Genomic DNA, 13,527 nt, shown 5'->3' on the forward strand with positions numbered 1-13,527 from the left:
GGCAGTGGTATACACAATATAAACAATACACAATACAATAATACAATACACAATACAATTATATACACAATATAATAAGAATACACAATACAATTTAACATAATAATTACAATTAATAATAAAACATAACATAACCTAATTTCACAATACAACCTACATATGTATAGGTCCTACATAAGTTTCAATAGTCTTTCACTTTACTCCCATCTCACTCACTGTAGTGGCACTATGACGCATTTCACTGACACTTTAGGACACATTTCACTGACACTCTATAACACATTTTACTGACACTATTGAACACATTTCATTGACGCTATAAATTATCACTGATCGGAACTATTCACTGCACTGTAAAACCATAACTTCACTGACTCACCTCACTTCACTGATACAACAGTTCAAATAAGAAAAATAATTACACCCTTATGCATACTTATAAACAGAACTACATTTAAGGTAAACATTTCTAATCTAAGACCCTCTTACACGCTATTTTTAAATAATTTACAATTCAAATCAAGGGAGTAACTCGTCAGGCTAAATAAATACATATCATGAAGACTTGTGCTGTTTTAGCATCCTTCTGAGCATCAAAACTGCTGCATCCATAAATTTCACCGGCCTTGAAGGGCAGCTGAGGCTCTATATAATTGTCATCCATTATTAGAGATACCAACACCTCATGTGGTTTCAAATGCATAATTATCTTCTCCAAGTATGAACTGCTTTCCAAAGAGAGGTGACAAGAACAGATGAGTTTTGTAGTGTACGTGGATGTGGTAAAATCTTTAAATCACATTTCCTTAAAGTGTTATATGCAAAAGAAGAACGAACATAGAAGGAGAACGCTAATATCATTATTTTGTTGCCATAATGCCATTATAGGTTCGTTCCAACAACAGTCAGGAACCGTCCGTAACTATTGTCAGCATGCACAGTATAGAAAAGGCATTCCAACACACTCCAAACCAGTTCTGAACCAGAAACATGTACTTCAATCGGACATTCCAACAAACTTTTGACACGGGTCCAGAATGGTCAGAAATAGTCGGTGGATTGAGACATGTATTGGTAAGTACGCATCTCTGACATGCGCATAAGCTCACCAACATCTCCTGGATACTGAAGAAAGACATGCTCGCCCATTCACATCACTGAAAGTAACAGTGCAGACGAATAATGAAACTAGAGATTTAGTTTAAATTTTTGCCAAAAAGAAAGAGAATGAACATTATTTGGGTATTGAAATAGTTAATTACATTTTCAACCTACAACTTTCATTAAAAGTACAATAAATAAAATATATAAATGAATAATTAGAAAAAACTACTTTTAGATGAGAGTCCCCCAGTATATGACATCGAATTAGCGGAATTCTTGCCTTCCATTTTCTTTTTGTTATCTTATCTTTTTATAGAAAATTATCGAAATTCAATTTTCTGAAATTTGAATTAGCTGTGAAGCAATAATAATTAAGCAGCCCATTCTCAGGTAAAGATGATCATAGTTATAAAATCTCTGGATTTAGTACACGATGATCCGAAAAAGCATCCCAACACCATCCAGTTCTGTTTCAATCCTGTAGCAGATACCCAACCAGCGCATCCATGTAAGATGATCCATGGTTCGTACATGAACCGATACTTGAACCGCTTGTTGGAACGAATCCTGTGTCTTTGAATCTGTGACAAATTTAGTTGCTCTACAATAAATTTTAAGTGTTAATTTTCTTCATAATTTGGTAGAGATTTTAACACCTAAATAGCAGTACCTAACTTGTCTTTAACTTCAACTATCATTTCAGAATTTTCTGTGGCATTATACAGAGTGGACCGCTCGAATGTACCTAATTTCAATTGTATGTGACTAGTAAACAGTTGAAGATAGAAACCTATATGAAAGGGAAACTCAACAAGTTTCGATATGCACATCACCATATCACTACGTGAGCTCCAGCTGTCACTGTGACGATATCGAGGCGATGAACGATTTGTTGCCAAGCACGTTGGAGCATGTCTTCTGGAATGCTCTCAATAGCCTCTATGATGCGCTCCCAAAGATCACGAAGGTCTCTGACTGGGGTGGCGTATACTTTATCTCTGACGTAGCCTCAGAGAAAGAAATCATATTGGCGAATTCCACTCATTTGGGTTTGTCATCTGGCTCCAGACGTTGCATTCACTGCACTTTGTATGCATATAGTTTGAGACGTTTGTGGACAATTCGTTGCAATGTTGATTTTGGTACTTGAAGTTCCCACGAAACTGTTCTTAATGACTTCCGCGAGCTTCGCTCATACGCGGCTTGAACATTTGCAACTATTTCATCGGATGTTCTATGACCACCACCATGCTTTTTCAACACCGATCCTGTAGCTAAAAATGTACCGTGCCACTTCTTAATGCTTTTAGCAGTTGGAGCATCATGGTTAAACACTCGCCGATACTCCCTTTGAACTCTAACAATTGATTTAAGTCCCTATTTACACTTGCTATTTGTCGTTCGACTTACAGCGAGGGCGCATGCGCAGTACGGATTTCGTTCCTTTCCTTTCGACATCTGCTGAGTAGAAGCTGTTTCTATTTCTGTGCGACATTTCCTAGGTGGGCCAGCCGAATTGACGCGACAGGACCTGAACATGGTTCGGAAAAGCAGTAGCAGACAACTTTTAATCAGCTGTTTCTCTCTTTCCGCGCGCTTTGTAGCATCATGTCAGAGTGGAACAAAAACCAAGTAATGAAATTAATCAAGCTTTACGAGGAATTTCCATACTTTTATGACATCAGAAATAAGGACTATCACAATAGGATTTGGAGGGAAAATGCACTGGAGTTTATTTGTAAAAATTTGGAGTCTGTTCGTCCCAATACTATTCCCTCCAACACCAAAACAAAAATAAAGAACATCAGAAGTCAATATGCAAGAAAAAAAATTAAACTTTCAATTCATTTTAATATAATAAATATCTATTGGACAATTTTGTTCCAGTTTGAAATCTTTACTGAGAACATGGAATAACCCTTTCTCCTGCCTTCTGGACCTCCATCTCCTCTCCCAGTCTCTCTCTCTCTCTCTTTTCTTTTTTTTGCTTCTCATTAGTGCAAGCTAACAAAACACTTGAAGCTGCAGAAGCTAAAACAGCTACTTTTTATTGTTAAAATCCATTCTGTTCATTTAAAAGGCTCACCACATCATTCACACGTTGCTCGAGCTCAACAAGTAGCCTCGAGTAGCAGACAAGAAATCTGCCAAGAGTGAACGGTGATACTACATTTAGCCGGCAGAAAGCGCAACATCTTGCGTCGACTTGTGGACGAAAAATCTGCCAAGTGTAAACGGTGATGCTACATATAGCCGACAGAAAGCGCTTGATGTTGCGCGACAAATAGCAAGTGTAAATAGGGACTAAACTCCGCATACCACAATACAGTTTGCGCTTTCATCTCCGGTGTCGCCATTTTGACAATCGATACAATCTACGAAAAGAAACAGTGTCTGCACACCATCTACCAATAGAATTCGAAACTTGTTGAGTTTTTCTTTCATATAAACGTTACCATAAGATTCTATCTTCAACCGTTCACCAGTCACATACAATTGAAATTAGGTACATTCGAGCGGTCAACCCTGTATTATCCAATATATTTAAATAATAATAATAATAATAATAATATTTATTTGTCAGAAACCAGTGTACAAGGCCTGGATATGACATGCTTTTGTTTACTTGTCAATGTATTGAGGAGACGAATGTCATTCACTTTACAGTAAAAGTCAAGTCATCTTGCACAGTGATGAAAGATTTAACACAAGGTGTTCCATCATTGACGCCTAGTAAACAAATATGTATTATTCCATCATCCTTAATTATATTCCATTTTTCAGGACTCTGCAAATGATATAATATCAATTAGGCCTATACTCTTCATTGTTTTGTGTTCAATGTAATATTGTTTACTGGATTCAATACTACCACGAATAGCCTGGTATAGATTTTCTTCTTCCTTATCAGCAAGATATTTAACTCTAGGGATTTTCTTAGAGCAATATGAAGGTGTGTTTGGAAGAAGGGTAGATGCAGCATTTTCAGAAAGCTTGGGTATTATTCTTGGATATTCTTTCAGTTCTCCTTTAACCTTGTCTACTTTTATAACGCACGATTCCTCGAAATGTTTCATACAAACAACAGGTTTTTTTTTTTTTTTTTTTTTTTTTTAATTTTGAAAAGTCTGTTAGAATGTGTCAAAGCCAAAATTTACATCTGTTTTCATCTTTGGCAATGCAAATGTTGACGTTGACTCAGTTTCTGAATCATAATTGGATCTACATCCAAATACACTACACCATCTAGGCATTGTTACCACACTTACAAGCAGAAAGAAATATAAAGGCCTATATTATATTACTGCCGATGCATACCTTGCATCAAGTGAGGTTAAGTAGGCTATAGGCTATGTTGGTTAACACAAATTTTAAGCTTTTCAGACGAAGATATGATCAGAACACCGATAAATCGCTTGTAACACAGATTATTCTAAATACTTTACCATAATCTGCTTAATTATCAGGTAATTCACACGAGAAGAAATTGCACTGTAAACCCGTTGATGAACAGCAGGTGAGAAATACACACTCACAATTACTGAAATAAAATGCAGATTATTAAGCACCGAACACTTTATATGTTATGAAATAATGGATATTTAAATAATGAAGCATAACTAACATAATATCACTGTATTACACAAAATATATGACATTATTTGGCCAAGACAACAAACAACTTACATAGGACATGCATTCATTACACAAACCACGATTGTCACGTGATCATTTCGTAGTGAAGCCTGTCTTTCTCGTTAGCCACGCTCCTTGCATTAGATCTGTGGTAAATTATGGTTTATTTAACGACGCTCGCAACTGCAGAGATTTATATCAGTGTCGCCGGTGTGCCGGAATTTTGTCCCACAAGAATTCTTTTACATGCCAATAAATCTACTGACATGAGCCTGTCGCAATTAAACACACTTAAATGCCATCGACCTCGGCCGGGATCGAACCCGCAACCTCGAGCATAGAAGGCCAGAGCTATACCAACTGCGCTACCAAGGGCGACTAGATCTGTGGTGTCCACACCTGTGGAGTAACAGCGCGTCTAGCCGAGAAACCAGGTTGCCTGGGTTCGATTGCCGGTTGGGGCAAGTTATCTGGTTGAGGTTTTTCCAGGGTTTTCCCTCAACCCAATACGAGCAAATGCTGGGCAACTATCAGTGCTGGACCTCAGACTCATTTCACCGGCATTGTCACCTTCATCTCATTCAGACGCAAAATAACCTAAGATGTTGATAAAGCGTTGTAAAATAACCTACTAATATATATATATATTTCTGTGGTGTACCTTTTCTGTGTAGCCCTAGTGTTTCCCATTCATGCATAGTTCTTAACAATCTTACCCATTCATTCATAGTATAGGGATAAAGCATCCCATGCCATAAGAAATTGCAGGTTAATGCCATCAGAAAAAATTTGATGGAGCAATGCAAAGAAGGATAATGTCAAGACTTGCACACCACACTCACCTGTTAGCCAAATTTTCATTCTCCTCTGCCTTAACTTCCAGTTTCAGCTCATCCTTCATTATGTCAAAGTCACACAACTCTTCCTAAAAAGTAAAGAGCAAACAGAACATTACACGAAGAATGTATCCATTTTCATGTCATAAGCCTGCATTTAAATCACACAAAATTAAATTAGAATCTTTAGTAACAGAAGAATGTTCTTGAAGCAAATAGTAATAGTAATTCATTCACCATAAAGATCTTTACAAATCATGGCTTCGTCAATCTTATTTCTAAGTCTTAATCTAGTTTCTGATTATACTATAGATATATTTATGAATTTGTAGCTTTGTTATTGCAGGACATCTGCTGACATGATTTAAGAAAAACTGTACCTAAGATAGTATAATAATAATAATAATAATAATAATAATAATAATAATAATAATAATAATAATGTTAACACCAATAACGACCTATATGCCTTCACAATTACACATTAGTAGGCACTTTCATGCAAGGTCTAAAGACATAAATTCCTCTACAGTATATGGCATATGATGCAGCAGCTTGCTTTTAAACTTCTTTTGTTTACTACTTATTATGGAGCTTGGAATTTTATTATATATATTTATGCCTCTATGTAAAATAATTTTAAGACTTGTGCTAATTCTATGAGTGGACAGATGGATATGACTTGATGTTCTTGTTTGATACATGTAATAGTCTGAATTCAATTTGAATTTTGCTTTGTTTTTATGAATGAAAGACACTGTTTCTAGAATGTATATACAAGGTACTGGCAGAATTTTGAGTTCCCTAAAAATTTCTTTACTTTGCGACCTTATAGGTGCTTGTTTCATAATTTTTATAATTTTCTTCTGTAGCTTAAAAATTTCCGTAATTTTGCTTGTTGCGCCCCATAATGGTATGGGAATGTATATAGCCAAAATACATAGATCTGAGAACTTCATTAGAGGTTGTTTTGTTTAAAATTCTGAAAGCATATATATAGTGGTTCAATTTTTCTATAGTTTTCTCAACATGATAATTCCAGGTAGCAGAGTCAATCCAGATGCCTAGAAATTTTGTATTTTTAACTTCCATTGTGTCTTTATCATTTATTTTGATAGGAGTAGAATTTTGATCGCTGCTATTGTTAAAGAGTATGTAAACTGTAGTTTTATTAATGGTACTTAAAAGTCTTTTTCTCTGATTTCGTAATACACTGAGATTTGAACTGCTATTATAAGAATGATCTGTGAACAAATATGTTATTATATAGTAACAAATTTAGTGACATCCACCTCGGCCAGATGATGACAGTTTATTGTTTAATAACAATGTTTAACTTAAAACCTAAATACGTCAACATAAAAACCAACAAAAATTCCACAGCATCAGGAACATATAACGAATCAGTGTACTAAAGTCTGGATTTTTTTATCTGGTTTATTATACGATACTTTATCAACTGTGATGGTTATCTAGCGTCTGAGTGAAATGAAGGTGATAATGCAATCGAAATGAGTCCAGAGTCCAGTATCGAAAATTAACCAGCATGTAGAGTTTTAGAAAAAAGTTTTGTCGCACAGATGCTTTATAAGTCCTAGAAAAGAGGCAGTGCTTATGATCAGAGGACGAGCGACCTGGTTCACAAGAGAAGGGCTAGTTGAGGCAATAAAATTAGTTTTGTTTCGTTTTATGTCTGATCATGCAAACTACCTCCTTTCTGGCATTTATAAAGTATTTGTGCGACAAAACATTTTTCTAAGACCATACTCTTTGTGGGTCGAGGGAAAACTCCGGAAAAATACTCAACGAGGTAACTTCTCCCAGCCAGGATTTGAACCCAGGTCCGCCTGTTTCACGGCCAGAGATGCTAACCATTATACCAAAATGGTGAACTCAAAGCGAATAAAGTCTATGTATATTCAAAAGGAAAAAGTAAACCTATAACTATAAAAGAGGGTGATCCAAGAAGTAAAAAATCATTTGCGCATTCCCGTTGTGGAGATCAATCCTCCTCCTCTATTCAAGATCGAATGGATAAACCAACATCTTCCTCAGTATTCTGTAAGTGCAGGTTGTAACAAGTTGTTGTTGTTGTTGTTGTGCATTTTGTGACTGTTCAAATCAACTGTGTGAAACAAATTCTGCCGACTGTGAGGTGAGAAGTATTATTTCATTCTTGAATTCTCAGAAACTTACCATCAACTGAAAGAAGTGGCTCACACAACCGCAAAGAGCAAGCGCCACTTTAGTGGCATCATTTCTCATCACCCCTAAAAGAATGGAAATTCAAACTCTGTCAATGCGAAAAGTCATGGCGACGGTTTTTTGGGAAAGTTCGGTTGTTCGCTAAGTGGATTTCATGCCAGAGAGCACTACGATCTAGGCAGATTTGTATTGTGAGAAACTAAGAAAACTATTGCGAACCATCAGAAACAGGCAGTGTGGACTGCTTTCTCGAGGCCTTGTGCTTCTCCATGACAATGTCTGCCCTCGCACTGCTGCTGCAACCCAACACTTGCTGAATTAATTTGGATGGGGGGAGGGGGTTTGATCAGTTACCCTACAGCCCGGACCTTGCTCCTAGCGATTTCACCTTTTCACCAAGCTCAAAGAGTTTCTGGGCGAGAAACGTTATGGACGTGATGATGAGTTGAAGAATACAGTGAACAATTGGCTTACTAGATTGGAGATAGCAGAGTACAAGGAAATTCTGAAGCTCGTGGACACATATGAAGAATGCTTGAATGAAGGAGGTGATTATGTGGAAAACTAAAATAAGCTTCACTTTGTAGCGGAAATAAATGTCTTTAATAAACATTTCTGTTTAAAGTTATTAAAGTCAAACACTCATTACAGTTGGCGAGGTATGACAAGGACCATGGCTTTCAGATGCGCCATGGCAAATTACGGTTGTGTTTAAGTGGGGCTAGTAATCCTGGCATCGAGTGAAAGTTGCTGTGGAGTGCACTTCACTAGTTTTCGTACATTCCAAGAAAATCAATTTAAATCTGAACATGCGTAAGATAGGAGGAAGGAATATTTTGCATAGCTAGAGCAGATAAATTGTTCACAATGTGTTCAAGTTCATGAAGAAAGAAGCCGAACGCAGTAAACCAACAAACTGAAATGAAACTGAAGCATGTAAATGCCAAGCAAATCTTATCACATAAGCCGTCAGCAAAAATTAGGCAAAATATTATATTAAAACACTCAAACTTTTCAAAGAAATTTTAATAAGATTTATTTCCAATTGCCGTAAAAAGATAGGATTAATATTACAAAGATACAAAATCAACTCGACGATAAATTTGATTTTTTATTACTTACTGTACAACTTATACATGAATTAATGGCTTACAAGTGGGACGTGGGACAAATTTTCGCACATTTAAACCGCCCTTATGGGCTATGTACACAAAGTGTTTTCTACATAATTCAATTTAGATGTGGATAGACTAATTTTCAATGTAGGATTTGAAAGTACATAGGAGATTTATAGGCCTATTTCATTCAGTTTTAATTTCTCGGTTGAATTCACCATAAATAATTTATTAAAATGATGGACAAAAACTTACAATTATGATCTGGTGCTTTATCAATCACACGACTAATTTGGGGGAAGATTTCGGATTCATTTCGTTCCCAGCTATTTGTCATAGTGTAATTGGGGCTAAGCGGGATGAAGTTACAGGAGAATGGAGAAAGTTACACAACACAGAACTGCACGCATTGTATTCTTCACCTGACATAATTAGGAACTTGAAATCCAGACGTTTGAGATGGGCAGGGCATGTAGCACGTATGGGCGAATCCAGAAATGCATATAGAGTGTTAGTTGGGAGACCGGAGTGGAAAAGACCTTTAGGGAGGCCGAGACGTAGATGGGAGGATAATATTAAAATGGATTTGAGGGAGGTGGGGTATGATAATAGAGACTGGCTTAATCTTGCACAGGATAGGGACCGATGGCGGGCTTATGTGAGGGCGGCAATGAACCTTCGGGTTCCTTAAAAGCCATTTGTAAGTAAGTAAGTAAGTAAGTAAGTAATTCATATCATTATGATAATCCCCCAATTTCGTTCCAGGTTTGAACATCAATATTACTCCATGCATGAAACTTTGTGTGCGACGAGAGAATATAACTCTCATTAATATAAACCAAAGGTCCCCTTGCTTCCTAGCAGCATCACTTGAGAGATAGTTGATTCTTTAATACGCTTCTATTTTTCAGAGATTTTTTCACTTGATTATTTAACGACACTGTATTAACTACTGTGTTATTTAGTATTGAAAGAATTGATGATAGCGAGATGTTATTAGGAGAGTTGAGGCCTAGGATTCGCCATAAATTACCTGACATTCGTCATACAGTTGGAGAAAACGTCGGAAAATCAGGTAATCAGCACAAGCAGAAATCAAACCCACGCCTGAGCCTGATCCCGGATCAGAAGGCAAACGCACGACCACCTGAGATACGCCGCTGGCTTTCACAGATTTCTTTCACCTAAAGCTCAAGTACTTTATAATACAACTTACGGTCTCTGAGTTCTTGAAAACTATATTTTATCTTTCAACACTGAGGACCGGTTTCACCAAGCTTCACTAAGGTTTTAATGATTCATTAACTTATTCACTGGTTCATTAAATCATTTTTATATCTCACCAAGCATCTTTAGCCTAACGAACCAGTAAAGCTATCATTAAATTTAGTGATAGAAATTTCCGTCTTTAAATTTTTAATGGTTCATTAGTTGCAATATAAAATGGCAGAATGTTTCTACGCAGAATTGTTATATCTGGAACTGCTCGAAAATTAAGAGTCAGATGGAGATAATGTTAACCATTTAAAAAAAACGATCATTTTGAAAATTTGAATGACGCAAGAATTCATGAAAGATACTGTGTCACGAAGATCGTGGTACTCAAAATTTTAGAAGAAACTGATCATAGGTTAGAATGTCATAAAAAAACAGCTGAGACAAAGTTGAAACTAGTCAACTAGGTAACATACAACTGAGTTTTTATTTTAACACATGAAAGTGGTTATTACAACTACATACCTAAGAAATATTAGTAAATTAATACATAATGTGCATTAAAACATAACAAAACTTAATTGGTATATTAACTTTCATTTATTAGAATTAAATTTACGCACATATTGAACATCTACCTTGAAAATAAATATTTAACCTAGCATATTTGGTATCAAGTTTCTATTTTCTTTCAGCTCTGTATCTATACTTCATAGTATAGTAAATTCATAAATCGTACCTAAATTGCAGTTATAAAATATCATACTCCCTCAAATCAGGTGACCACTGTTATCAGGAATGCAATGATTAGAAAGCAATAATTATGGCGAAAATAAATAATAATAATAATAATAATAATAATAATAATAATAATAATAATAATAATAATAATAATAATAATAATAATAATAATAGTAATACTTTTTCTCCATTTACTATTATTTTGCAACTGCTTTACTTCATTGTTGGCCTGCATGCAAATGATGTAGCAGGTACTGTTTTAGAAAAAAGTTTTGTCGCATAGCCCCAGAAAGGAGGCAGTGCACATGACCAGAGGACGAACGATCTGATTCACAAGAGAACGACTAGTTGAGATAATATAATTAGTTTCGTTTCGTTGTATGTCATCCCTTAGTAGTTAGAACAAGTTCCAGGGAAAAGAATTCAGCTTAAATAAGTACTGTAGTGCAATAAAGCTTGTTAACAAATAAAGAAGTAAATTAATTTAGCATATATATATACATATATATATATATATATATATATATATATATATATATATATATATATATATATATATATATATATATAAAGGAATGCATAACAGCGACGTCGAACACGAGACTGAATGATTCGAAAATAGGCGCTCTGTCCACTATACTAAAGCCGTCCGTGAAAACGTTCTGTATGAACCAATACAATACTCCAGGATATGACTATCATGAATTGGACATTAACTTGATTTACTTGAAATTAATTAGACACGGTTCGCATTATTTGTGGAAATATGTTTCGCCCTGTGACTTATAAATAAAGTAATGCAGTGTGAAAATTGATATTCCTTAACTATATGTAACAAATCTTTATTAATATTTTATTGTGTTTAATAGTCACACTGTGACTGAAGGCCAGTGCACACCAGACACTATACTATATAGCACTATGCTTTTGTGCGATATTATAGCTAGCGATAAGATATGAACATGCGCACATGCTATAACAATGCTTCATCAGAGAGATTTTCTACAAGATGGATCCAGAGGGAATGTCATTGTTTGCACTGGCTTTAAAACAGAAGCGAAAGAACTGGATTCATGAAATTTATAATCGTTTTCTTTTCTAAGGAAATTTAATTTTCCAGCAGGATAACCACCCCGCGCACACCACCATAAATGTTCAAAGATGGTTCACGGAAAGGCATGAAAAAGAGGAGGACTGACAAATATCGAGACAACCCACCTCAAAATCCAGATTAGTTGTGGGATCAAGTTCTGGCTACCTGGGAAAATCTCGCTGAGGACCAGAATTATTTCCGCGATTTGATGGACTCAATGCCCTGAAGATGCCAGGCAATGATAGACGCCAGGGGCATGTGGACAAAGTATTAAATCCACATATGTTTTTTTGTTTAATTTGTTTGTTTATCTTTGTTTTATTTCGGGAAGAAAATTGATCTTCCAAGAGGTTCTTTAATTCTCCTAGTGGAGCCAGAGTTGCGAAATAATTCGTTCAACTACAAAAAAAATGAAAAAAGGGTAACATGTATAAAAATTAGTTACATTAATAAAAAAAAAAGTTCTCACCGAGAATCGAACTCGCGTCCCAGAGAAGGCGCTACTGACTGCTCTATTGGAGAGCCGTGGTGTAAGTAGCGCGACGATATACTTATAGGTGCTGAGCTTGAAGTCTACAGAGATAGAGTACATATAAACATACTCGTGTAAATCGCGGTCAAAATTTCAACATTTCCACTACCAAGAGACACAACAAAACTTTTTTCTAATACTGTACACGATTTACGATATAGTAGACTGTGGTTCCTAGAAAAATTTTCTGATATAGTTATGAAAAATTCATAGATCGCACTTATTTATCCGTAATGAGCCATTACTTACTGTTCATTAAATGTTAAGAAAATCTGGTTTGTGAGCAGCTCGCATTTTAGTGAATTATTAAATATTTTAATGTTCAGTAGTTAATGTTTCATTTGGACTGATTTACTGGAGCTTGGTGAAATCGGCCGTGACAGTGATAATAAAGAATACATTGTTGGCCATTCTCCGAATGTTAAACAAAATTACTTTATTGTTCTCCATATGACACACTTATAAAATTCGTCAATATTTGTTTTTGTTTACTTCTTTCGATATTTTTTCTGAGAGTTGAGAAACAAGTTCCGCATCAGTGTTTTGTTGTCCAGCTTTCACTATTCAGTTGATACTGCTGCTCGCCACACCTGTAGCTTGACATCGAATCAGTATAATCAAAATAATAGATAAGTCCTGAAACAACCTTAAAATCAGACTGGTAGTGTATATTTCCATGCTAGATAGCATCAGAACCACTCTTGTCTGTCTCCGTGCCTTTAGTCCCTGCAGGCAGCTCTCACGTTTCTCAGGGTTCTTGTCATACCTCGTCTACTGTACTTCCTGGATCACCCTCGTTATTGTCATTTAAAATAATTAATACCTTACACCCAAACAAATGGAAACCGATTCAAAAAACAGTATTTAAAGAAATCAGTATGAATATAAACTTTCAATATTTAAAATTAAGAAACAAAATTCAGAATCTTAAATTCAACAGTAAATCATCTGGCTACTACATGAGCTATTACATACAGTAATAATTATCATGCAATACAATATCAATTGATGAATTTGCTAATACTACACCTGTTAAACGTAACAATATTG

The 13,527-nt window shown here is 35.6% G+C and overlaps 1 protein-coding gene across 6 annotated transcripts in view; it reads right to left on the minus strand.

Annotated features, from left to right (window-relative positions):
* Positions 1-13,527, minus strand: part of LOC138693235 (zinc finger protein ZFP2-like) — a 53,130-nt gene that overhangs the window by 23,707 nt on the left and 15,896 nt on the right. For 5 of the 6 annotated variants that reach the window (XM_069817043.1, XM_069817042.1, XM_069817037.1 and 2 more), the window contains one exon: positions 5,583-5,665. In XM_069817043.1, the coding sequence (XP_069673144.1) occupies positions 5,583-5,665 (83 nt within the window). Of the gene's footprint in view, positions 1-3,722; positions 4,646-5,582; positions 5,666-13,527 lie in introns of those variants that run through there. The other variant, XM_069817040.1, reaches the window with a different exon arrangement.

This window comes from Periplaneta americana, chromosome 17 (assembly GCF_040183065.1).
Source record: "Periplaneta americana isolate PAMFEO1 chromosome 17, P.americana_PAMFEO1_priV1, whole genome shotgun sequence".
Taxonomy (NCBI): domain Eukaryota; kingdom Metazoa; phylum Arthropoda; class Insecta; order Blattodea; family Blattidae; genus Periplaneta; species Periplaneta americana.